Source organism: Myzus persicae, unplaced genomic scaffold (assembly GCF_001856785.1).
Source record: "Myzus persicae strain clone G006 unplaced genomic scaffold, MPER_G0061.0, whole genome shotgun sequence".
Lineage (NCBI taxonomy): Eukaryota > Metazoa > Arthropoda > Insecta > Hemiptera > Aphididae > Myzus > Myzus persicae.
The window spans coordinates 303,930-329,438 of NW_019100482.1; the positions used below are offsets into that span (position 1 = coordinate 303,930).

The following is a 25,509-nucleotide window of genomic DNA, read 5'->3' on the forward strand; positions in this document are numbered from 1 at the left end:
AAATGAAACTCGATGGATTTGATAACAATATGCAAAAGTTTAGGAACACACGGGTTATATAGGTACCTGCAGTCAGACTGCACACGTCTTACCATATCGAGACGAGCGTCTTGAGTTCGTCCAGGTTGAGGTTTTCCAGCGACAGTTTGTCGTCGTTGTCCGTTGTCGTCTGTTCTTCGGGTCCGATTCCGCTCTCCCGCGACGAACTCATCGCGTGACGTCTGCGCACGCGGTCACGATGGCACTGTGTATAAATTGTATATAATACGATGGTTGGATCGAATCTTCGCGAAAACGAATAAATCGCTAATATTCAAACGCGACGTACACTGTGCGACACACTCGGTTAAAATAGCTACACATGCGCATGACGTATAACGTTATAATAATATTATTGTGATGTGTATATTACACAAAACGAGAGAAAAGTCGACGGACGACGTGGGCCACGCGGCGCACAGTAATCGGCGGCAAGCGACGGCGCGAATTGCGACAAACGGAGGCGGCGGCGGCGGCGGCGGCGGCGTTCGTCGGAGAGTGAAAGCTCGCCCGTATAACATATATATAGGTAGGTACCTATAATATACGCGTTTTATAATATGTGTACGCGAGTGTAGGTATAATTCAACATCATAACAGTGTCGTGCGTACATAATATTATGTATATATATTATTATATATGTATATAAAGTAGCAGCGATCGCGGTGTCTGCACGTTTTAAAATTTTTTTTTTACACATAATATATATATGTATATATAAAAATATATATAAGCGCGAGTGCGAGGTCTGCGGGGGACAAGTGACCAGTTTATCCGAATCGTATTCCCCCCACCCACCGCCCACCGGCTGACGGGCAGACCGAACGACCGAATAATAATAATAGGTACGCGATGTTATGATAAACGGTATTTAATTCGACTTCCATCACGAGCTGCAGCTAGTGTATAAAATTGTATATTATATAGGTGCCTGCTATATAAATATATATATATATAACAGTGAAGTTTTGTAAATGCGCGCGCCGCGAAGAAAGCAGAGAGCCATCGGGGCTATAACGAATATAATATTATATACATATTATTATATATATAATATATATACACACACACAATGTATATGGTTTGTACGTACGTGCCGCCGCCGAAGCTATATAATATCATTATATACATAAACTGCAGACGGAGAAAGGTCTTACGCGTTATGTATAGTATATATATGTATACACGCATACATCATTATTATTATACATTATATATACGTACATATTATACGCGTGCGTAAAACAGTAATAACTAATAATATTATGAACACGTTAAAAATTCCCACTAGATGATTATTATATGTAGATATATGTATAATATATAGCAAATCATATTAATATGATTGCATTCCTACTCGGCGACCTAGAAGACTGCAGATTTCTCTGTTCAAGTCTCCTGCAGATAGGTGCGCGAGCGATTCGAAAATTCGACCTTCGGCTTGTTTTTCATATGTCATCACGCTCATCATCAAGGATAAACGCTTGAAGAAAAAAAATAACCATTTGTTTATCATATAGCTAGTTTATTATAATCTATCGTTTTCTACTGGAAGACTAATTCTATTATTATGGTAATTAAAAAAAAAAAATCACATTATTAAACCTATATACAGTATGCACAATAACGAAATGTGAGTCACTAAATCTATTATATGAAATTCGTTAGTCATATATAATGTAACGTGGACAATATTACACACAGTGAATCAAAAAAATATATATATATAATCAAATTATAATATAATAGTCTTCTTGACAGACTTGACTTCCTAGTGTATTGTGGAGCACATATTCGAGAAAAAAAATTTATAAGTTAAAGCTGAACTGTTACGCAACGGCATGGATATTGCCTGAAACACTATGGCCCTAGTATATGGGCCGTTACACCTATAAATTATGACGACACACGTTACATGCGTCTGCACGAGACTCATATTAATAGGGATAATATCATATTTAATTGTTATATGGTAAATACATTTTGATGTTGTGCCACCAACACAAAATATTATCGATTTGCAATAATTACTAATATTATAGTAATGACAAATCTAATGTACACGATTGTCATTTGTTGATTATTGTTTGTCAATAATGTGATCAATTATATAAACAAATTATTAAAAACTAAAATGAGCATTAATAATATCATATTTAACAAAAATATCATAATACATTATTATTTATAGAAGCAATTAGTCTTTTTTTTAATTCCGAGCGGATCAATGTATTTTGATTATAAATTTATATATTATATTATTATAATGAAGATAAGTGTTTATTTTTATATTTTTTTGTATTAGAAAAAATGTTTCAAACTTCAATGTTGAGAGTGATGTCTAATAGAAAAAATGGTTGTACTCTGGGTGGTTATAAGGTCATAAGCTGGTGGTAGTTGTAAGGGGAGTCAACAATTATTAATACCTACTTAAAAAAAAAAAAAATGAAATTAGCTTTGCTGTGTAGGTTTCAAGTGTGTGTGTCAGTCGTCATTGAGTAAGGTCACTGTAATGGATGTATTAAATTTGAACGCAATGATAAATCTTTAAAACGGGAATAAGACTATAGCCAAGGTACGAAAAACGATTCTGTCAGCTTCTATTTCTAAAGATATTTTATAATTTATGCATGATTGAAATATACAAGGTTATTGCATATACACCCCTTGTCAATCAAATATTTGATGATAAAAACAAAAATGGCAGCTTAAAGGAAGCTTATAATAATCGAGTTTATATATGCGCAGAAATTTTGAATTCGTAAGCTTTTGCCGGCGTATTTTTAACGAGTAGAAAAATAATCGAGTTTCGTGATATCTCTTTACGCAGCCATTTTGTATCTGACCACCGCAGTCATAAAATAATACAACTTTGTTCTATATGACATTATGACACTATAATATATTGATATGTTATCATCCTCAATAGGCGAATTAGGTAGATTAAACTTGGTAGTTTGTAATTATCATACCCGATACCTAGGACCTAAGTATTTAAAGTCACGAAATTAAAAGAACAGTATAATAACGATAACATTGTTTTAATTTTATTTATAACCTCAGTATAATGTACACTGTGTATAGGTAGGTATCGTAAATGGCCTATAATAGACTATCAGGATGCTATTAGGTACCTACCCAATAAACGAATAAATTGTATTAATTTAAACACCGAGTGTTTTGAAATTAGTTTTTTTTACAATTATTGACACACGACGACCTAACTAAATAAAATGGTTAACATTTTATCGTCTGAAGAAAGTTATCTATATGACTATATATATATATGTATATACATGTAGAGTAAATATTTATACTTAAAACTCGAAAGTTGATTAGAGGTACTTAGGTATAACGTATCGCCATAATATTTATTGTACAGTCGTACGGTAGCGAATATATAGAATTAAAAAGAGTGGCATTTTGCAGATATCTGCAGTTTAAGCTACCCAACTAGCCCGCCTAGAGTGTAGGACGTAGCCCGTAGGTAGGACCAAGGTGGATATCCACCTTGGGTAGGACGTATAATTATTGACCATGGACGAAAAAAATTATTTTTCAATTATTTTCTGTGGTATCTGATATCTATTGACTACTGGCCATTAGGTTATCTTATTTAGCTAACCTACCAAGTAATTAACCGTTGGCCATTATTACGTATAATGATATATTTATACATCTAATATTCCAATTGACCTAACTCCTATGAGTGGCTTTTTAAACCGTAAGAATTCACAAACAATTCATAGAGCCGAAAAACCCTTATTACCAATCTGTCAACCTGTAGTTACAAACGTCATAATAATATTTAAAAATTAAGGAACGGAACGGAGCGGTATAAGATGATATTAAAAAAAAGTAACTATGCATCTATCTAGTATCTACTGAAAATTCGAGGAAGCAATACGAAAGCAGTTCCCGCGGCGTCGTCGGCTCAAAATTGTAAAAAAAAAAAGTATCTACTAGAAAATAAATGTCGTTAATACAATGTATAATATTGGGTTGAAATACTGAGAAAAAGCCAATCGATTTCATGAGTCCTCGGTAGTATAGTGGTAAGTATCCCCGCCTGTCACGCGGGAGACCGGGGTTCGATTCCCCGCCGGGGAGGACAATTTTTTGCGTTTTTTTTCTACCACGTAATATAATAATGAAATAAAGATAAAGAACTATTATAATTTTACTATAAATTACATTCGACTTTCAGTTTCATATAAAAGTTTTTTTTATGGAGTCTTTATGAAGTTGAGACGTCTGAGTTACGGCCAAATCGATTGCTGTCACGAATTATGACCGTCATTAAATGGCATATCATTATCGACACAGTTATAACAATTTGTCGTACATACAACATATTATATAACTTTTAATTAAAAAAAAAAAAGGGAATTGGTTTTTAAACTTGAATAACACATTAAAAAAATCTTCAATCACAGTGATATACGGTTCACACGAAAGATATTAGTTATAATAGTAAAATACAAAAGTTTGAAGACATTTGCTAAAATTACCTTAAATTGAGATAGGTACAGTTTCCTGTTCATTTAGCACCTACAAATATATTGACTGGTGCTGCTTACATAAGACACCTTTGTTTATAAAGTAATAGAACATTCTAACACAAATACTACCAATAATCCATATACGTCATAATAAGTGCTCACGTAAGTATTTAATGTAACTATAATAGTTCATTTTTTCAGTTTGTATTTCCAATTTCAAACACACGTTGGTTGTTGATATCAAACTCTCGGTATTGTCTCGTAAATTATCTCCGTATTAAGAGTGTTTCATCTGTACAAAATGAATAAAGATGGCTTATAAAAATAATTTTAGTTTACTCTCAAATCAACCGGTTGATCAATTCAACTATTTGGTTTTTAACTTGTTTAACAAGTCCGTGTGATTTGTGATCAGTTACTCCGATCGTCAAAAGCCCATAATTTAGTAATACTCATGGAAAAGTGTTTTGCTTGCCGCCTAATTAGAAATACAAATGTACATAACATGAAAAATTGAAACAGACTATTGTTTAGTGGACTAATTAAATGGCCAAAAAGAAAAAAATTGTAATCGCATAAAACTATACTGTTCTAATAATTTACAAATTACAATAAAACGCATAGGCATTTTAATAATAGTTCGAGTACCTATGTCGCGTTACTTATCTGAAAAGTTCAAACAAATTTATGTTGTTTAACAGTCATTAGTGTTCATTGTAAAAAAAAAAAATCAATACACTGGATATTATTTGGATGATGGATAATCTATATTTAAAATCTTATAAAGTTCTAAATATACTTATAAATCTGAATCATATTATGTAATTTTAACAATATGAAAACAATTAAATAATGCATTAGGTTGTGTCTGCTGTTCGGTATGTTGGGCGACACCTGTCGAACTCCGTCACATTAAGGACTGTCGACAGTGGCCGCTAGATGGCGCACAATTTACCATTTTTTATGTTTTATATCCGGTCATAATACATTTAAATATCGTGAATTCGTCAGTTAGCAGTATGGCCTTCGGTAGCTCAGTTGGTAGAGCGGTGGACTGTAGCTGGTTAAACTCAACAGACATCCATAGGTCGCTGGTTCAAATCCGGCCCGAAGGAACGAATTTTTTGCACTTTTTGTCATTTTTTTTGGCAATGTCTTTTCCATTTATTCGAAAATGTAGAGAACAAAAATTATATTTTTCACATCCGTTTTTTAGAATGTCGATATAGTATAGTATATATTTTGGTGCTTTACATTTTTTTTTAAAGAACTTGAATATTTTGAAGCGGATTAGTGAGCCATAATTGTGTGGGTCCTTACGCCATTAGTCACTACTACTACAAGCATATTTCCAAAAACTTCAACATTTTTCGAGATCATAAATTTTCAAACAATAATCGTGAAAGGTAACCGACAGGTGGGCAGTGGGCTAATGAAAAAGTTAATTTTTTTGAAAATATTTAGCTTAACTAGTTAGTTCATTTTCCAACTTATTTGAGAACTTAACTAGTTTAATTTACCGTTGAAATAACTTAGCTTTTATTAATTGGCTTAAAAATAATCAAGTTAAAATATAAATTGTTTTTAATGGTTTTAAACATTATTTACATCAAACTATTTTATACAAAAACACACCGTTTTAGTTAAAAATAATCTAATAATACTACTTGCAATAATATTGTTATTTCTTTTGAATTTCTTAATAAAATAATGTTATTATAATATATAGTTAGGTATATACATGCACATATAAATATAGGTAGATATTATTATTTAAGCTATTATAAGTTTTTGTTTTAAATTATACTTAATATAATTTATATCGTATTTTATTATTTATTATTTAACTAAGTGATTCTATATTTTGAATTATTTTCAACGTTTTTCAAAAAAGTTTTACTTGTCAAATTTTTTTGTTAAAACAAACATTATATTAAATTACAAATTCTATTGTTTTAATATTGTCAGGTGTTTGATATGTGTATAATTTAATAATCATATAATTTAATATAGGTACCTATATTATATGCTCCAGTGTACATTATGATGAAAGTTCAATACATATATTTATTTTAATTAGAAGGAACACAATGTAATTAGTTGTTTACCAAAAAAGTAGGTACATTTTTAAAATTTTTGGAAACATAGTTAAGTTAAGATATTTGTATTTGTCCATATTCGTTTTAAACTTAGCGAGTTATTATCGTTTATTTGTCTATTACTTGTTAGGTAACTATATTAGCTTCCGAATAAACGATCTTGCGTTCACTTAATTTAACTAAACTCTGGTTAAACATGTTCATTATATAGTTTTCGCCCACCTTCGCAGTAACCTATAACATTTTAAGTCATTTTTAAATCCTCAATAATTCATTTGTTTGAGAGAGTTGTATTGTTTTTGCATTATGTAATACGTAATAGCATGTCGTGTCTCGCATTCTAAGTATAAACAGTAGACGAGTAGACACTAGACGGTGTACAACCATCCCCTATAGTATTTCAAATTAAAACCCGAGAAGCTGACATCATTGGCTGTGAAATACTGCAGACTAAAGTGCATTACGATTAGCGACCATAGAATTCGTTACTATTATTACTGCGATGTTTATTCAGTGCGTAGGTCGAGACCGGACCTTGCAGCAGTGTCTTGGACTTCATTTGTATCATTTAATTGGACAGAGGACACTACAGTGGTTTCAGGTTTTTGACTTTTGCGTGTTATTTTATTTAACTTTAGATACATAACTGCATTAGGGTAAAACTATCGATTGAACCTGTTTTTATAGATGACATTTGCGTATACGCGTATTTTTAGATCCATCCAGCGGTTGCCATGAAAAAATAACACAATAACATTATTTTTTGTAGTCTGTAAATACAAACAAAAACAAGGAACCTTTTTATGTGGACACCGGGCTCGTCGTCTACTTTATGGTGGTATTATTTGAGATTTAGCATATCACTGTTAGAGAATATATACCTACGATTTTTTATGTCTTTTTATAAACACTATAACAATAATATAATTCCTTTTTTAGACGGTTTTAATTATAGATACCTTTATATAGTGATATGGTATCCTTGAGAAACGTATTTTCAGAGTACATTATTTTCAGTTTCAAAGCTGTGCGCATATTATGATATTAGCGTCTGTTCGTGTTTTTCATTTTAAATATTGTAATGTTAGGAAGTAGGTATACACACAATTACACAAGCCATTAGTTTCGTTGACAGCTCATTGACAAAATTATTTTCAGCAAGCGAGTGCGGGGTAGCCATTATAAAATATTAACAACAGCCGCACAAATTAAAATAATTAAATAGTACATACTATTATTATACTATGTTATATTATTATAAATTTATAAAGGTACAATATTATTAATTGTAATACGCGCGCGTGAACTATTTCGTAAAAAAAAAAATATATTCATTACCTATTATTATTTATAAAATCTATTTTGGACTATAATACCGATACGTACCAACATATTTTGTTTACCGTGACGTAAATATAAAAAGCTATCTATAGTCGTCTTAATATCGTGTGCAGGAGTCGTGTACAACAAATGCAACGAATTATGTTGTAGGTATACTTAAATACTTATATATTTCCTAAAGTCGGAAACTTGAGTTAGTTTAATCGACGTGGTCGACGCTAAGAGGACATAATATTATTATAACTTATTGGTTGTCCAACAATATGTTTAACTCCAATATAAAAGTTTAAAGTTAATATGGAGGAGAAAAAATAAAAATACCAACTTAACTTTGTTAAAATAAAGTTCAATTTTTTTTTAAATTACCACCAGAATGATTCTACAACTTTCGATTGTATTTTTAATAATAAAATGATTTAATTAAAAAATGCATTCTACTCTGTTATATTCATTCTTGTTTTTCACTAGCTGTTGGGTTAAACGCTCAATAATTACACATATTTTATATCAAATTTTAAATCAAGGACTTTTTATTTGTTTTTTTTTGTGTTTAATCGTTTTATATTAGCGTGATTAAAAAAGGCTAATTAATAGATGATAATATTATGTATCAACATGATTCTAACTTAACCCGCACATTGGATAATTTGACTAGTAAAGGTATTATAAGCTTATATAGTTTAATAATTATACATTACTAATTAAGTTAAAAATAAATTAACATGTTAACAATAGTTACTGGCAATGGCCACCTTTGTAATAATTCCACAAATTGTAACTAGTTACGACAGAACATTTCATACACATAGTTTTGAAATTGTAAAATTATCGATTCGTGTGCATCTGACGTGAACCTTGGGATGTCAATTTCCTATAAGTTGACAGTTTTTTTCTAACAGTTATTACACGCACGGTTTACGCAAACCGTCGAAACCAAAAATAATACAAATACCTATTATGCAACAACTACCTATGTTTTGTATAATATCAGGCGGTCTCTTATTGTTGTCGTTGGTAAAATAATATAATGAAACATTTTAAGTCTCTACTGCATGTTTGCATAATAAATATATATATATATATACACATATAGATGTACTCGCCTTAAGCCATACAATGGATTTTCAACAGTCAATTAAGTATGGAGATAATGTGATTACAGACGAATGTCGAGCCGAGCCGAAAAAACGTTGATGATAAACCAAGTTGGCATTATTATTTATTGCATACAATAATTGAATAATGTATTATAATATAATGTGGAGATAAGTGCAACATAATATATGGGTAGGACGTAGGTACTACCTATATTAGAAGTTTTTTTTTATCGCACACGCCTACAGTTAAACTGTTGAACTATTAGAATGGCAGAGATATTGTTGTAATAAATAGCTCTACGGCAAAAAAACTTAATCATTATGTTCGTACATGCGGGTGTATATTTAACGTGGATCTTCGTGTAGTTAGTTAATTCAATTATACCCAATACGCCAGGGGCTAGTGGAATTCGCATAATATGTTTCGGATAGGTACGTTTTTTGATGAGCGAAATAAAATAATATTCGACGAAAACGAATCATTATTATTTATACGTTTCCGCGCTGTTCGTTCCGATTTGATCATTTTGAAGACTTTTACATTTCACATATCATTATTCACTTAGAGCCATCGTGGTGGTATACCTATACGGCACACGTGATTTATGAACATAATATATTGGTATTATACGCCCAATGTACCTACCACTAAGTCATAGGTATACGTTTTATTAGTTATATTAATAAATACATGGCAAGTGGTAATTATATTTTTGAAAGGTATAGGTACAAATGACTTCAGCCTCTATCGATTTCTATTTCTCTAATAATTCGACTTGGCGTATTATACTTTATATAGGTACACGAGTAATATAGGTGTGACATTAACTGAAGTTTTTCATGATTACATTTTCATTTTAACAAAATTCAAAGTATAACTTTATAATATTGACAAGAACAGACAGGAAACGTCGAACATGACTCTGACACAAGCCTCTTATAATGAGTATCATAATACTTAATATGAAAATATAGGGTAATTACATGTTAATGGGTATAGGTACATAACAAAAATAGAAAGACCAATGCTCATTATTGTTTTAAATTTTAATAATAATAATTAGATGGAATGAAATTTACACCAAATAAGAAATAAAATTAATGATCAAATGTTTATGAATTATGAATGTTTACTTCGATTTGAGGCATGCAATCTACACAATAAAGGACTTTCGAACAATTTTGAATTTAGAATTTTGATTTCTGAAAACACATGTTTTTATAATAAATTATGTAATTTTTATAATGTGTAATAATTAAATTGAACTTATTCAAAATATGGGTTTCTATTAAAAAAAATAAAGTTGTGTTGCGATTTCAACATTTCTAATTCAAAGAAATTTATGATCCATTTGTGATTAGCCTAGTTAAATGTCTCACAAACAGAATTAAAAAATATTGACAGTTTAATGACTAATGAGTAATAAGCAATAAAGTGTACCCTGTTTCCGCACACCTACTTATTATAGAATAAAATATATACACAGGATTTACTCTTTCATTGATCGAATGTTACATAATTGGAAACGTTTTTTTTTTAAATATTATTTTTTGAGCGCATAGCTGCTGTGGTCTTGACACACGGGTCAACATTGAGTCTATTCATCGACGAAAACAACGTAGATACCCGTACACACATATTCATAATAAATATACATATTACAATTTACAATATATTTATATACACGATCACTCGATTCACAGTACCCACGACGGTATCGTTATAAGTTATAACTAATGATAATAACATGAATAATATATAAAAATATATATGACTTGTCATACATTGTTTGTACACACACACACACACACACACACACACACACACACACACACACACACACACACACTGAAGTTCAGCAGCTGCCAGACGATTTATGATCCAGAGCCATATTATTGTAATGACGTATTATAATATAGGCGTATAGCATAATATAATATTACATAAATATCAGACCGAATCAATAGCCTCGCGGGGCGCTCGTGATAGCTGGAGTACATAATATTGTGATACACGTTGCACGCTTCCTAAAGTGTTTATGATACGGCGATGTATAATGCAATGTAATAACTTTCGGCGTCGGCCTCGAGAAAAAAAGTTCCCTTTTGTCGTAAGTAAGGTGAACCCGCCGATCACCTTTTCAATGTCAGCGGTTTTCGGCTGCATGATTTGATTTAATAATTTTGTGTGTATATTTTGTATTTATACTTTATAATTATCACGATGATTGGTGATTAGTGATTACTAATATGATATTATATTAGGCACCAGACAGACCATGCTTTCCATGCACATCAAGATTTTCGTTTTGAAAAGTTTCGTATAGTAAAAGTCATTTTCTAAAAATAAAAAAAATGTAATCATTTATTAATAGGTATAATCAAATACCAATGTTCATTTTGAAAATGTATACACTATGTTATATTATCAACAACATTGAAAACCATATAAAATCGTCTAAGATTCGATAGATTTGTTTGGTACTAAAAACTGTACAACTAATATAGGCAACCACCTATAGTACATTTTTTTTCAAGAGCTTTAATTTAACAGCCAATATATAGCCAATATATTAATTTTTTTCCTTTATATAAAAATATTATTCTTGTAAAAGTCGAATTTCCTGAAACTTATTTAAATAATTTGTTAATGGCCTATAGCGGTTGATTATTGTAAGTGAATAAATAATAATTTAAAAAAGTTCCATTAGTTTAGACGTCGTTTATCTCGTTGCGACTGCTATTAGTTTATTACTTATTAGTTATTACTATTATATAATTTATGTAATATAGGGAGCATGCGTAAACATTTGAGAAAGGGTGCTCAAGGGGTGGAAAAAGTTGAATAAGAAAACTATTAAAATCTCAAATATAATTAATGTATTTTATATACACTGTAATTTAAGTTGGCCCACAAGCCTGCAATCAAAATGTATACTACCAGCTGGCAGCCATCGAATACAATAGTACGAACGTTAACCCCGAGACTACTTGGCGTCGTTACTCGTTGTTATGATATAAATTATATTGATAAACCTATACTTCTACGCTTGTAATAATATTATCATTCAGCCCAGTGACATTTCGATGTACTGTTTGTATATTATTGATCAACTACAGCTCAAACGTTTGACGTATATAAGAGTTATAAATGTGTCGGTAGGTCAAATTAGTTTCGGGTTTTTAATTTTTCACAAGTGACTTTCGAGCACGCCAAAAAAAAAACCAATGAAATGTTTTCTTTTTAGCTTTTTTCCATTCATTCCATTCGTAGCAATCTTACTCGCGGTACAGCCGGCATTGTAATTTATAGGCTTAGTAAACATATCGATTTTAGACATTAACGCACATGTTCGATCGATTCCCGTGGTGCCAAAAGTATAAGTATAATGCTGCAGTGTCAGTGTATCGAGCACATTCGAGTGTGCCGAACAACATGCAGACAAGGCCGTCCTTGTCATTAAATCAGACTTAAAGGACATAACAGGACGAAAACAATATAACGTAGAGAAGTATTCCAAAGACAATCCGTCCGAGATATTTTCATTTCGTGCCGCCGAAAGAATTCACTCGCACACGTCAATAAGGCCGGATAATAGAGAACAAATAAAAATACTCGTGTCTTACCTACACCGAGTCTCCTCTGTACAACACACGTGTAGCCTTGTCTCGGAAACGATTCGAGTGAGATTTTTTGTCCAGCGGCAATCAGTGCACAATGGAATAGGACGTTCTTTGTACATTTTATCGCAAACGTTCATTAAAATCCAATCGGCCGGTCTGCATCGGCAGCCGCTATAATTTATAATGTGAGTTGCATACTGCAGTCACCAGGCCCACACTTTGATGACCGTTTAATGTTGTCGTACAAATTATTATTTCAATCGCGTTTTATACAACAATAAGTCGACAATACAATTGCATGATATCACATTTTTAACTCGCTCGGATCCGTTTTGGATTATTATAATTTCACACACCTGAAGCTGAGGTTTAAGATTTCGAACACGCGCTATTCCGTAATAATGTTATTCTTAAGTACTGTTTTTGATGAATTTCCGAACCAAAGTCCAGGAAAACCAGGAAAGAAGCCGGTAAAAAATACCCGGTGAAAAAAGTCCACAGTTACGGAATTGTTTTTAGTTTATAAAAGATATTCATATATATTTATATTATTTTTTATGTTAATTTTTTTACGTGTATATACGTATTTAAACAAAGTAAAATACAAGTTAAATGATCATTTGTTCACAGTGGACTTGGGTATTTTTAATTCGAATTTGAAAAATAATAGTGTCCGAGTACTCATTACGTATAGATAGGTACCTAATTATAAAAATAAATATTTTTTACTAAACTTTTATTCCATCGACAAGATTTTTTTACTGTTTTTTTTTCACATTATTTTTAAATAGATTTCTGTTTTTGGTAGGTGATTACAATATTATAACTAGTAACATAGTTAGCTGTTAATTTAAAGTTGCCTGGCAAGACAACTAATACAATGAAAAATTGTTTGAATCAATTTCAATAATTTCAAATGCTAATAATATAGTCATATTGAGTAGGGAACTGTTCATAAAATACATAATTCAGATATTTTTATTTAAATAAACGAGTGTGAGTGCATTTCTATCATTTGCATAATTTTTTTTATTAAAATACATTTGAGCTAGATAATTATGTAGATAAAATCTCATGAGTATAATGTATTCCAGTGCACATCGGATTTTAATGGAAACATTATTAATACGCCAAGTTGATTTTTATAATATTTATAAGTACGAATTTTTTTACAACATAACATAATTATAATATATTGAACAGTTTTATGTTATCCATAGAGATTCAATCTCGTGTGTATATGTTGAACGTAATTTATGATCTTATTAATTTGCTTTAGCCACCAACTCAATTCTCCACACTGAGTTCACTGTGTGGTGTGAATAATAGCTTGTTATTTAATTAACATTTTTTACCATACAGCCATACAGGATATTATTTTTTATAGCCAATTAATTTTTGTTGAACATTTCCATTTAAAGGTAATAGTTTTTTTTATGATTCCTATAATACACTTTCGATACGTTTATTTCGCTCGTTAGTAGTTTTGTAGTAAACGACACAGGTGTAGATATCTACAGAATTTGTAATTATTGTTGAACATATTCATTTTATTTATTTCCAAAAAATGTTCCACCCTTACAATATTGTAATCAGAATCTGAACGTCAAAAATCATAACAATATGTTAGTACCTATTATGTTATGGCCGCGTAGTGTGCTTCGCATTATGATTATAATAACATAATATAGATCAGCTGACTAGGGTTTATTCCAAGTAGCCAAGTAGGTATGAAACCATGAAAGAATTTAAATATCGCACAAATTGATGTTCAGGTAGGCAAGTAGGTACGTGTACACAATTGTTGTCATGTAGAAAAAGAACATGGTGTCTATATGAATTATTTGATCTATGACGATAAAAAAGCGATTGTAGTGATCTATTTTAATAAGTTATATAGCTGTAAACGTCTTCGAGCGATTAAATTGTATCTTACAGCACCGTCGTTCAATAAAGTACAAACTTCGAAGTGTTAAGGGTAATAATAATTATATTATTTAGAATTGTTGGCCTTTGTAGTGACTTAATGAAAAAATTGGTTTGGAATGCTTAAATAACGTTTAATAAACGGTTACTACCGCTGTGAGAGTACCTAGTTTGATTATATGCGCAATACGCATAATAATTATTACATAATAGGTATACCATATTTAATGTAACTACGAAACCTATTATTATGCTATCAAACTCTCTGTAGGTACCTTATAGTTAAATATTACTTATTAGCTTCTAATTTTTAACTTGTTCAGTACCTATAAACTGCAGTATTATTGGAGGTCTCTGTCAATGTTATGGGTATTAAGTATTACATTTTTTCAAAATTTTTTACAATAATTGTTAAAATAGAATAGTTCATGAAGTTTGATTACTTGATTGATCGTGTCTCGTCGTAGTTTATTGAGTATAGTAATGCATTATAAGATAAGGGAATTATACTATTACATACTCTAATAGACTTGAGATTTGAATAAATAGAAGGTATTCCCTTATATAGCCATTTAATATACCTACTCATACAATAATACCATAACAGTATTAGTAAGTCTTAAAAATGTCTAGGTCTTCATATTTGAACGTATCATAATAATTTATAGTTAAATTCGGCTCAAAACTTTTTTCGAATGTGATGACTGATGAATGATGATTTATCATTGCTTTAAAGTATCAACAATAAACTTGTCTACATCATTCTTTTGTGAGATATCTTAAGATAAGAACGAAAATGTATACTACTATATGGTGTAATATTACATTATAGGTATTCTATATCTATGGCTTATTTTATACATACAAATCTTCGGGTTTTGAGTTTTTGAATTATTTCCTACAATATTTGTTTAAATATAGTATGAATTTGTCGAGAGAAATAAAATCACACTTTTTAAATCCCAGCCAAAACACAATAGTGTAAACTCTAAAGATGAATTCTTAGTAGACAGCCTCTGAGCCATTCAGAATTCGTCACACGAGGATCTCACATATACACCCGATGAGAAAGACGAAACCTCCATTATGCATTATGCATATGCAATCATAAAAAAAAAAAATCACTGTTAAATAATACATTATCTCGTCTTCTGTCCAAATTTCACAGAGACCAGGTTAACTAATTCAACATTACAAACAATCTTTATGAAGCAATATTGATTCAGATGTCAAAAGAATAATCATATTACAAACAATTTTATAATAGGTACTAAGTACTTAATATTATAATGTTAATTAAATGTAATCACTAATGTTAGCTAATAATATATCATGTATATTTCATGCTTAAAAATCAAAACAAATATGAAGATACTATAGCCATAATGCAGTTTTTGAGGCACGCAGCCCTACTTCGTACATCATAATAATAAAAATAAAACGCAATAGGAATGAAAATAATATAGTGAAATCGAAATCAAACATGGCCATTGCAGAGCAGCTACCTAGTCAAGAGTCTAGGGTTTCGGTGGGATTGTTCCTCGCAGGTTAATATCGTAAAAAACGCGCAAGATAGTTTTTATACTATAAACACATTATAATGCCACCTCCTACACACTAGGGTTCTAGTTAAATAATTTTACACTTGGAAAGTTGTAACCTATTTTTAAACCGATAATTGAGTTCCTCTTTTTCAGTTTTTTCCAATTCGAGTGCTGATGATATTATTACCTACATCGTTTCGTTATAGGTTTGTCGAATTCGGGGGCGACGCTCGCAATACTCTACAGAGATTCCGATCACACCGAGGCCCGACACGCCATTATTATTATTATTATGTAGTGTTTCGCTTGGCTGAGTCGAAAATTAAAGAAAAATATAAAATAACGTAATTAAAACTGCAGAACTCGTCGGGCACCAGTGATGATCAGGTCTTAACTCGCACGGAGGTGCGTGTCTTGTGTTCGATACGGTGTTAATTTTTTTTCGTCTTCGTACGGCGGAAGAACGTCAAAAATGCGATATTGAAACCGGACTTGAAGTACCACGTCGCAGTATCGCACACTGCAAGGCTGTCGAGTCTAAGACTTGCGGCTATTTGGTAATAATTTATATACAGGGTGGCTCAACGTGGAGAACACAAGCTCTCGTATTAGGTACAATATTCCATTACCCATCTTCTGCCCAAACTAAAATTTGTATCTAAACGTACATAAGAAGTTTGAATATTTATCGGAAAACATATAGTACTTAAGAGGAAGGATACCCGCATGTGTTGTCTCTGTCTTACAAGTGTGTAACATAGCAAATTGTGTACGCTCAGCAGAACACGTGTAGCTCCGTTAGTTTAAAAATTAGTGCGAATTGACCTCTTATAAAATTTAAAGGTAAGATTATTATCTAGGCTACCTCATAGGTTTTTTATTATATTTTAATTTTAACTCGAGTTATGAGTATTTTAAAATTGTAAATTTTTTATACATCTTAAAATACTTATAACTCGCGTTAAAATAAAAATATAATAAAAAGCCTATGATGAGGTTGCCTAGATAATAATCTTACCTTTAGATTTTGTAAGAGGTCAATTCACTTTAATTTTTAAATTAACGGAGCTACACGTGTTCTGCTGAGTGAACAATTTGCTATGTTAAGCACTTGTAAGACAGAGATAACACATGCGGGTATCACGTCCTCTGACTTCAAATATGTTTACATAAATTATTTTGACAAATTAGCTAAACAGTATTATACATATTTTATTATGTAACAATTACGATTTACGAATCTCAAACAAATAGCAATCATTTTTTGATGTGATGTTTCAAAAATATTAAAAAGAAAAAGTTACTAATCAATAGGCATAATATACACAAAAACCAATTTGAGTGAAATTCAAAAAAAGGAAAATTTTTTTTTAAATTATAACAAATATACCTGCAACATCGATTACAAAAAAAAAATCGCAGTATATGCTACTAGATATTTTTTCTATGCAAGGTAAATTTAGGAGTCATAGATATGTTTTTAAATACGTATGTTTTTGGGTAAGATACATGATAAAATATTTCTGACCTTTTTTTTGTAAGGTTTTCGTTATCATGGTTACTTATTAACAAAACCATATTATAATATATTATCATATTTATGATTCATAGATTTTCGGGTAGAGTGCTATGTTTTTTATTGTTGATTTAGATTTCTATGTGCTAAACAAAGCCTTATTTTAAATAGGTTAGAAAACAAAAAACTTTATGCAGCCAAAAAATATATTAATGTTGAAAAAAAACGGGCGAGTCGTTCATTGTAGCGTTTCTCTTGGTTTTTCCACTAGCATTATTATAATAAATAAATGCGAGAGAAAATCAAAAACTGAACAGCCGAAGTAGGTACCTACTATTTTCATCCAACATTACTACCGGTAATGAGCTCGAAATCGGATCGCTCATAATTTATTATATAATGTGACGTGCAAAGCTCTTAGGTTCGCACAGAACCTCGAAAGTCATTTTCAGCTGACGGGAACGAAAAAACGAAAAAATTATTATCCGCAGATCTCGGTGAAACGCCCTGTATAATATAATAATAAAATAAATATAGCCAATAGGCATAATACGCATTGACGTTTAATTGGTCCCGGCGGACGACCAGAATATTATACTATAATATGTTATGCAGTGCGTGCACTTGACCCCTTAGGTTTAGGTATATCTACCTTGCAAGTGCGTCTCCTGGTCCACCGTCACATGTATATTAAATATTATTATATGTATATGCCTCATGACGTGCACACGTACAATATGACGTGTGGTATGTACAAAATGTAATATAATTTAGTATTTACTACCCGCGTAATACTGCTCACTGATATTAGATGGTATGTATAATATAGTCACGAATTTTATTCCAAAGCGCTCTGCCTGGGTCGTTACGTTATTTTTACTCGGAGTGTATAATATATATAATACGTATAGCAACTGCAGGTCTCGAGAGGAAAATAATAATAATAAATAGCGGTCGTCCGTGAGAGCCGATATTTTTTTATTAGAATGTTATATTATGTACTATATACACACTCAGGTTAGGAGCATTATTATACTAGCGTATATTATAATTTATATCACGTGTGAACGATTACCTACTTTTTTTCTCTGTACCGCACACGGCACACTATATACCTATGTACACGCTTCCCGGTCGCGCGTTATTGTGCTTTTACAACATAATCATGATATCACCATGATAGATGATCGAAAATATCGTTTTCAAGGCGTCCGCCGCGGTATATTGTACATAGTTTTGCGACTATATTCTTACCACTCTCGCGTGGCAGCAATCTAGCAGTCTGCGTAGAAACGAGCTCTTTGGCCCACGAGTCCAACACAATTCTGCAAAATAAAAGTTATGGCGCTTTTTTGAGTTCACCCCAAAATAGCCTTTTGTGCATAGGCCCTATAATGATTAATGATGATTAATGGCATTAAAGATCGTCGATGGCCATCATATTTTTTGGAATCTACAATAAGCTACACGTTCCCGCCAGTAGTCGACCACTAACCGACGTGTTCGTTACACCAGCTATTATGTATAGGTAAATTATAATAAATTTGGTCGGTAAATTATATTTTATTGATTTTTGAGGTTAAAAATAAAATATTACCACCAAATTTTGAAAATCTATTTTTTTGTAGTCGTACCTATGTTTCCTCTCACAATCAAACATCATATAAGAGATCAAAACTGCATGATTTTGATTTGAAGTGTTTTAACGTGGTTGTTGTTCTCAACTCCAGGATAATGACTTTCATGAACAATTAATAAAATGGCTACAGTAAAACATATATTAGTTTGCTTACCCTTTGTTTGATTGCCCACTATCTTAATAATTGATTTGGTATAAATACTATAAACATACATCGATTAAGTTACATACAAATTAATTATCTATAATTGATTTTTGGTTTGAAATTAATAACTGACACTAAACCAAAAGTGGTTTCTTTACTATTCAAATAAACATAATGCTAAACTGTCATAAGCTCATTTCCTGGTTCCAAGTTGAGATATTTAATTAAGTAATTTATAAAAAAAATAATAAGCTACTGGTCACATAAATAATTTACACAATACCTACTATATATAGTTACAGCTCTACAACTAATTTGGGTGCATAAAATATTCAATTAAAATACGTTCATCGGTCCACTCAGGAATCTCAAATTTCCTTTATTATATGATATTTGAGTTGAGGCAGTCTTTGCCAAAGGAGCGAAATGATCAGTGAATATTAGTACCTTTTTTTTATATGTATAATACGGGAGCAGTAGATTTTTGGAAAAGAACCGTAAAACCGTTGTCTTCCGATTTCCATTATCGAGGGTGGATTATTGAAATTCGTCTACAAGATGAACGCCTCGGTGCATTTTCGTCACGGTTGTGTTTATTGAATTAAACGGGAGAACAAAAAAAAAGTTACACAACGCTGTTTAAAAAATAATAATAATCGTTTCGCGCGGCCAAATCAATCATTATCATCGACAAGAATCTCATCAATTTGCATTAATTTCCAATATAACTTGTATTTACAGGGTCGTCGGACTGACGCGGTTGACGTACTGTGTTGCCCCAGAGCAGTTTTTATTATTATTTCTTTATCCCCTTGATTTTTATGACCTGAAAGACGGTAAACCTTGATTTCGTGACTCGCGATGACCCGAAACACGCTGCAACATAACGCTGCACGTATATGCACGTGCATATTAGGCGCATAACATGTTCTATAATAAACATCCCACACGATATTATTATAGCTATAATAATTAATAACAATGCATTCGTTAACGTCGATACTTATGTGTGTTGAAAATTCCAAAAACTAAATCGTCATTTTTCTCTCGAAAGGTTAGCGTGCCTATCAACAAAATGTGGGTAATTGTTTAGGAGCGTTATTGCATTGAAAATGTATTTTTGGCTTTTTTTTTTTAGAGCATATATATTGATAGTTTTCAGGGCATTTAAATCTGGGCCCAATAATTTCAAGGCCTTCACATGAGTTTTAAACTCAATGGGGCCTAGTAATCTTTTCTGATATTAAAATTTAAAAAAAAAAAAAATAATAATACTTTTTAGATAACTGCAGTTACCTAGTAATTGCTATAATATGCTAAGATCCGAGCGTTGCACCGTTCGAAGCGTCGTCGTTGCATCGTGCAGTTGTAAACACTACACAGTGTGTAGGTTAAATAGCGCGAATATTGTCGTAATTAGTTTACGACGCGCAATAACTCATAGACAATAGGAGTAATTTAAGTATTTTCACGGCAATACAACGGTCGGCAATTGGTAACGAAACGTGTATTCATTAATATTTATATTGTTCGCGTAATAGCAGGTACAGGTACAACTGGCGCGCTTCCGACGAATGCAGGTTTAATGGATTAGACGAAAAATAATAAATAACAAACAAACGAACTGTGAAATCTGTACAATATAATGTTGTACACGCGTAAACCAGCCGAATATTATATTATCTATTTTGTCAACGCCATAATGACGTTAAGGTACACCTCCGCGGTGCGGACTGCCAATGGTAATCACTAATCATATAGTATAAAGACATCCTCGCCGCCGTCATCATATATTGACGACTGCAACCACGCGCACTACCTACGTACGCAATAATAACAGCGTAAAATCGCTGCTACAGCATATTCCGCCTAGTTAATTTAATGTATTTACTCACATAATAATATATTGTACGCCTCATCGTAAACGCAATTAGTTTCAATATAGTTTCATATGTACCTCCTCCGAACACCCCCTCCTCCGCAAAAAAACACCCCCTATAAAGTAGGTATCGGTGCACATACATACGGATCGCTTCTCGAACTCATCTTCTGAATATGTGTTTTTACCTGCAGTATGGGTATGTTCCGACTCGAATGTTCTACATCCTAACTCCTTTATCATTTAACCGCAATCCATATATGTATAAATACCGATCGATACATTCCATCGTATTATCCGATTACCAGTTTTAATTAATAAGTATAGCCGTATAAGTTACCTAAAAAACGGTATGGGAAATTTTAATATAATATAACTGTTATGATTATTTATTTAACTTATAATTTGTATTTTTAACATGATATATTACAAGTTAGTATTTAGATCTTTGAATTTATTCACCTAAAATCGGTATTGTAGGTATGCAATTATATTTTGATTGAAAGGGTAACACTGCTATCTGATGTAGGAGCTAGGAAGAAATTTGAGCTCTACCATTAAAAAAATAAAAGAATTGGAGACATTTGGAGTGTGCCAATATTATGTACCGATCAAGTTTACACCAACACCCCTTCAAATTATTATCCTTTGATATTGTAATAGTAGTCAGTTGCGTCACAATAGAACATCTGTATAGTGTTATGATACAATGTAATTGTTTAGATATTATATCGATCGACGACGGAACGCAATCTTACAGGTCATTGAAAATCGAATGGTCGAGGAAACCTTAGGAAGTCATTCCATATAAAAAAATATCGCCGTCTATCACGTCTAGCCACGGACGATTGATGCGCAAGAACGACTATTATACAATAGTAGGTACCTATACTACTCGTGACAGCCGCCGCGTGGCGACAAAATGACAAACGTTCGACTCCCGGTAAAATAATATAATAATTAAATCATACAATATACTATTATTATACGATCATTTTCTTATATACCTCTGACGAGACCAACTGACGACTGGTTCGCACCGGTTTGTGAGATGTGTGTCAAGGTTTCGGCATTTCAGACGAAATAATTTTAATTATACACACGTATATACATATAAGTCATAATAAGTGCATAAGCCATTGATAATGTATATACATAGGTATATTTTCATATATATATATATATATATATTATATATCGTATATGTACATCCCTTTCGTGTCGAGATAATTTATTATAATATTTCGTCACAGCTGATAACAATACTAACCGTCATCGTTTATACTTAATATTATGATATAGTATACGATTTAACACATTTTGACGTATACATTGTTATTTATTATTTTTTTTTACTACCAAGTACTAAGTGTATATTTTCTTTATTAACATTACATTTATATGAATACTAGTACTGTTTATAGGAATTTAAAAATGTAAGGCATGATACACAATACAACTTTTCTGATCTCTTTACATAAATATATAAAATGAATAGTAAATTTACAAAAGTTCCTCGCATGCATGCGTATTACACACATACGCATAACACTAATATCTTTATCTAGATACTTTTGACACAATTATCTTCATCTTATTTTTAGAGTAACAAAAAACCTTGCCTAATTTTTTTTTTATCTGGGCTTAACACTGAGCCTTCATCATAAACGTAATAGTTGCTATGAGTCGTGACATTATATTATTATGTTATGTGTGCTATAACTCATGTGTGAAGTAGACTTTCCAAGAGCTTTGATTAGAGGGGTGGGAATGCTTAAGTTTTTTCAGACAGCTAATAGACTTTTGGTAATTTTTATCATGTTAATATTGTATCATTGAAAATTACCTAATTTAATATTTATTAATTTATTAATTTATTATTATATTTATAATACGATTTTGTATTAGCACACGAAATACTTTTTAAATAATTAGTTCACCCATGTATTAGGTAGTAGGTACAATATAAGCCTATTTGATATACTATTTGAGACCATGGGTTGAGACTTGAGGCACCACCTATCACCAGGCCACTGATTTTTTGAACCTTGGTGTTCATGCCTTCATGGCACCGTGGACTATGGTACTCAAGTACGAGTATACAGTATATTATAGAAATCGCATTGTACAAAATCAAAAGCGTTTCGATATCTCTTTTCATGCTGTGAAGAAAAACAGAAATAAACAACTAAAGAGTCAAAGCTAAGTTAATGTTTAAATTGGCAAAAAACAACAATCCTTGGTCGTGCTTCATCAAAAACTGGAATTAAGTTCGGATACCTGCAGCTAGTAGTGTCTAGCAAGTAGCAACCCCCTAAACATACGCACTACACCTATCTAATCGCATAACCGTGCGGACAAAAACGATTGGCATACATACAAAATATCTATAAACTATCATAAAAAAAGTTTCGTACCTGAAGCCCTGCAGTTTGTCTTGCATTTTCATCTTGCCCACCACCGTCATATCGGACTTGATCCCCGTCACCACCGAGTACAACTCCTCCTCGTGGATGCTCATGCTAGCCATTGCCCTGGCCATGTGCAAAGTTCCCTCGTCCATATTTCGACAGTGGTATTATTATTGTATAAATCACTCACGCGTGCGCAAGGGTTGTAGATAATAATTTAGAACTATATATAGATCGGACGGGCCAGACGGCGGCCGACGAACACTGCGTGGGCGGTCGTCACTCGGCGCAATGATATTGTTCTAATTATTTATCAGGTATAATATACAGGTATTGTGGTTACGCTAAGACGTTTAGAACCTGTGTTATGTAGGCGTGTGTAACCGAAGTGACCAGAACCGTGTTAACGTGCGATGGAAATCCGTCACTGTCAAATACCGGGTAGCAACTGAGTACTGACCGTCGTCGGCGGCGGTGGCAGCGGCGTTAACCGTGCTCCGTCGTAAGCCGGCACAGAATCTGCCGCTGTTCAAGGTGTTCGTCGCCTATTGTTGTCGGAACGCCGTCGCGGGTCAGGAGTCGTGCAGATGGCGCCAGAGTTACCGTAAGACGAGAATTAAATATTAATAATAATTATAATTTAAATATTTAATTTTATGGGTAGGTAGTAAATAGGTACCTCAAATATCAATGATGATGACTTCCGCAGCGATGCATCGTGGGTTTAGACCGACGTATGAGGGTGATTTGTCGTCATTTCTCATTATAAAATATATAATTATTATGTTGAAAACTGTGATTTGAGATTTATCAGTTATAAATATAATAATAGTCACGTTATCGGTATCGAATACAGAACACCCACGATTTGGGGCTCGCAGAAGCATAAACTAGTGAGCAAACTAAAAGCGTTCGAGACGAGTGCTGCAGCTTTAGAAAAATGGTTAAGATTCCATGAGCTGAAAGCTGAAACAATAATCAATTGAGAGTTATTATTAGACAGGAAAAACGTCAATATTATGGAAATGTATTTAATCAAGGGCATCCACGGGGAGGCAATGGTCCCTTGTGATGATTTTAACTTTATGCAATTTAATATCATGCATAATATGGCGTTTAGTATAATTACCTAGCTTATAAAATATTTCTATAATACAATTGTTTTATTATTATATGTGTTATATTATGCTCGAATATTAGAATAGAGTTACATAAGGTACTTCAAAATAACTAAACCACATATACTAATTTGATCTTTGGATTTTAATTTTGGCCCTCGGGTTGAGGGCGTTTATAATAAATCCTGTTGAAAGTATAAAATGGTATGATATAATATTATATTAAGGTATCAAAGCTTATTTCAAAAAATAATTGAAATGGGATGTAGAAGGATTCGTTACCTAGATTGTTAGAAGAAGGATAATAAGTATGGAATATATCAATACAATTATGCCTCAAATTGTGAAGTACATAAACAGGAAAAAATACAAGGTTTAAGACGAAATTTACTTGTTTATTGTATTTAGAGAAATATACATATTACTATAACAGTATAACATATAATATAATAAATTATGACCCAAGCTATAAATATGTATTGCCTATGAGCAAATACGCTACACCAATTCATCAGTATTAAATGTGTATGGAGGATATAACAAATAATTAAAAACAAAAAAATCATTTACCGTCAAGAAAGTATATCTTAAAATATAGTTGAAAAAAAGGTATATATTTTAAGCTGTA

The 25,509-nt window shown here is 31.9% G+C and overlaps 1 protein-coding gene and 2 non-coding genes across 4 annotated transcripts in view; 2 read left to right on the forward strand and 1 right to left on the reverse strand.

Annotated features, from left to right (window-relative positions):
- Nucleotides 1–24,184, reverse strand: part of LOC111027024 (NAD kinase-like) — a 62,010-nt gene extending 37,826 nt beyond the window's left edge. The window contains exon 1 of one of the 2 annotated variants that reach the window (XM_022305244.1): nt 23,770–24,184. In XM_022305244.1, coding sequence (XP_022160936.1) covers nt 23,770–23,915 — 146 coding nt within the window. In that variant the 5' untranslated portion in view covers nt 23,916–24,184. Of the gene's footprint in view, nt 1–92; nt 380–23,769 lie in introns of those variants that run through there. The other variant, XM_022305260.1, reaches the window with a different exon arrangement.
- Trnad-guc lies at nt 4,079–4,150 on the forward strand. The gene has a single exon. It is a non-coding gene; the product is annotated as a tRNA-Asp (tRNA).
- Trnay-gua lies at nt 5,566–5,657 on the forward strand. The gene is given in 2 exon segments: nt 5,566–5,602; nt 5,622–5,657. It is a non-coding gene; the product is annotated as a tRNA-Tyr (tRNA).
- Nucleotides 24,185–25,509: the final 1,325 nt, after the last annotated feature.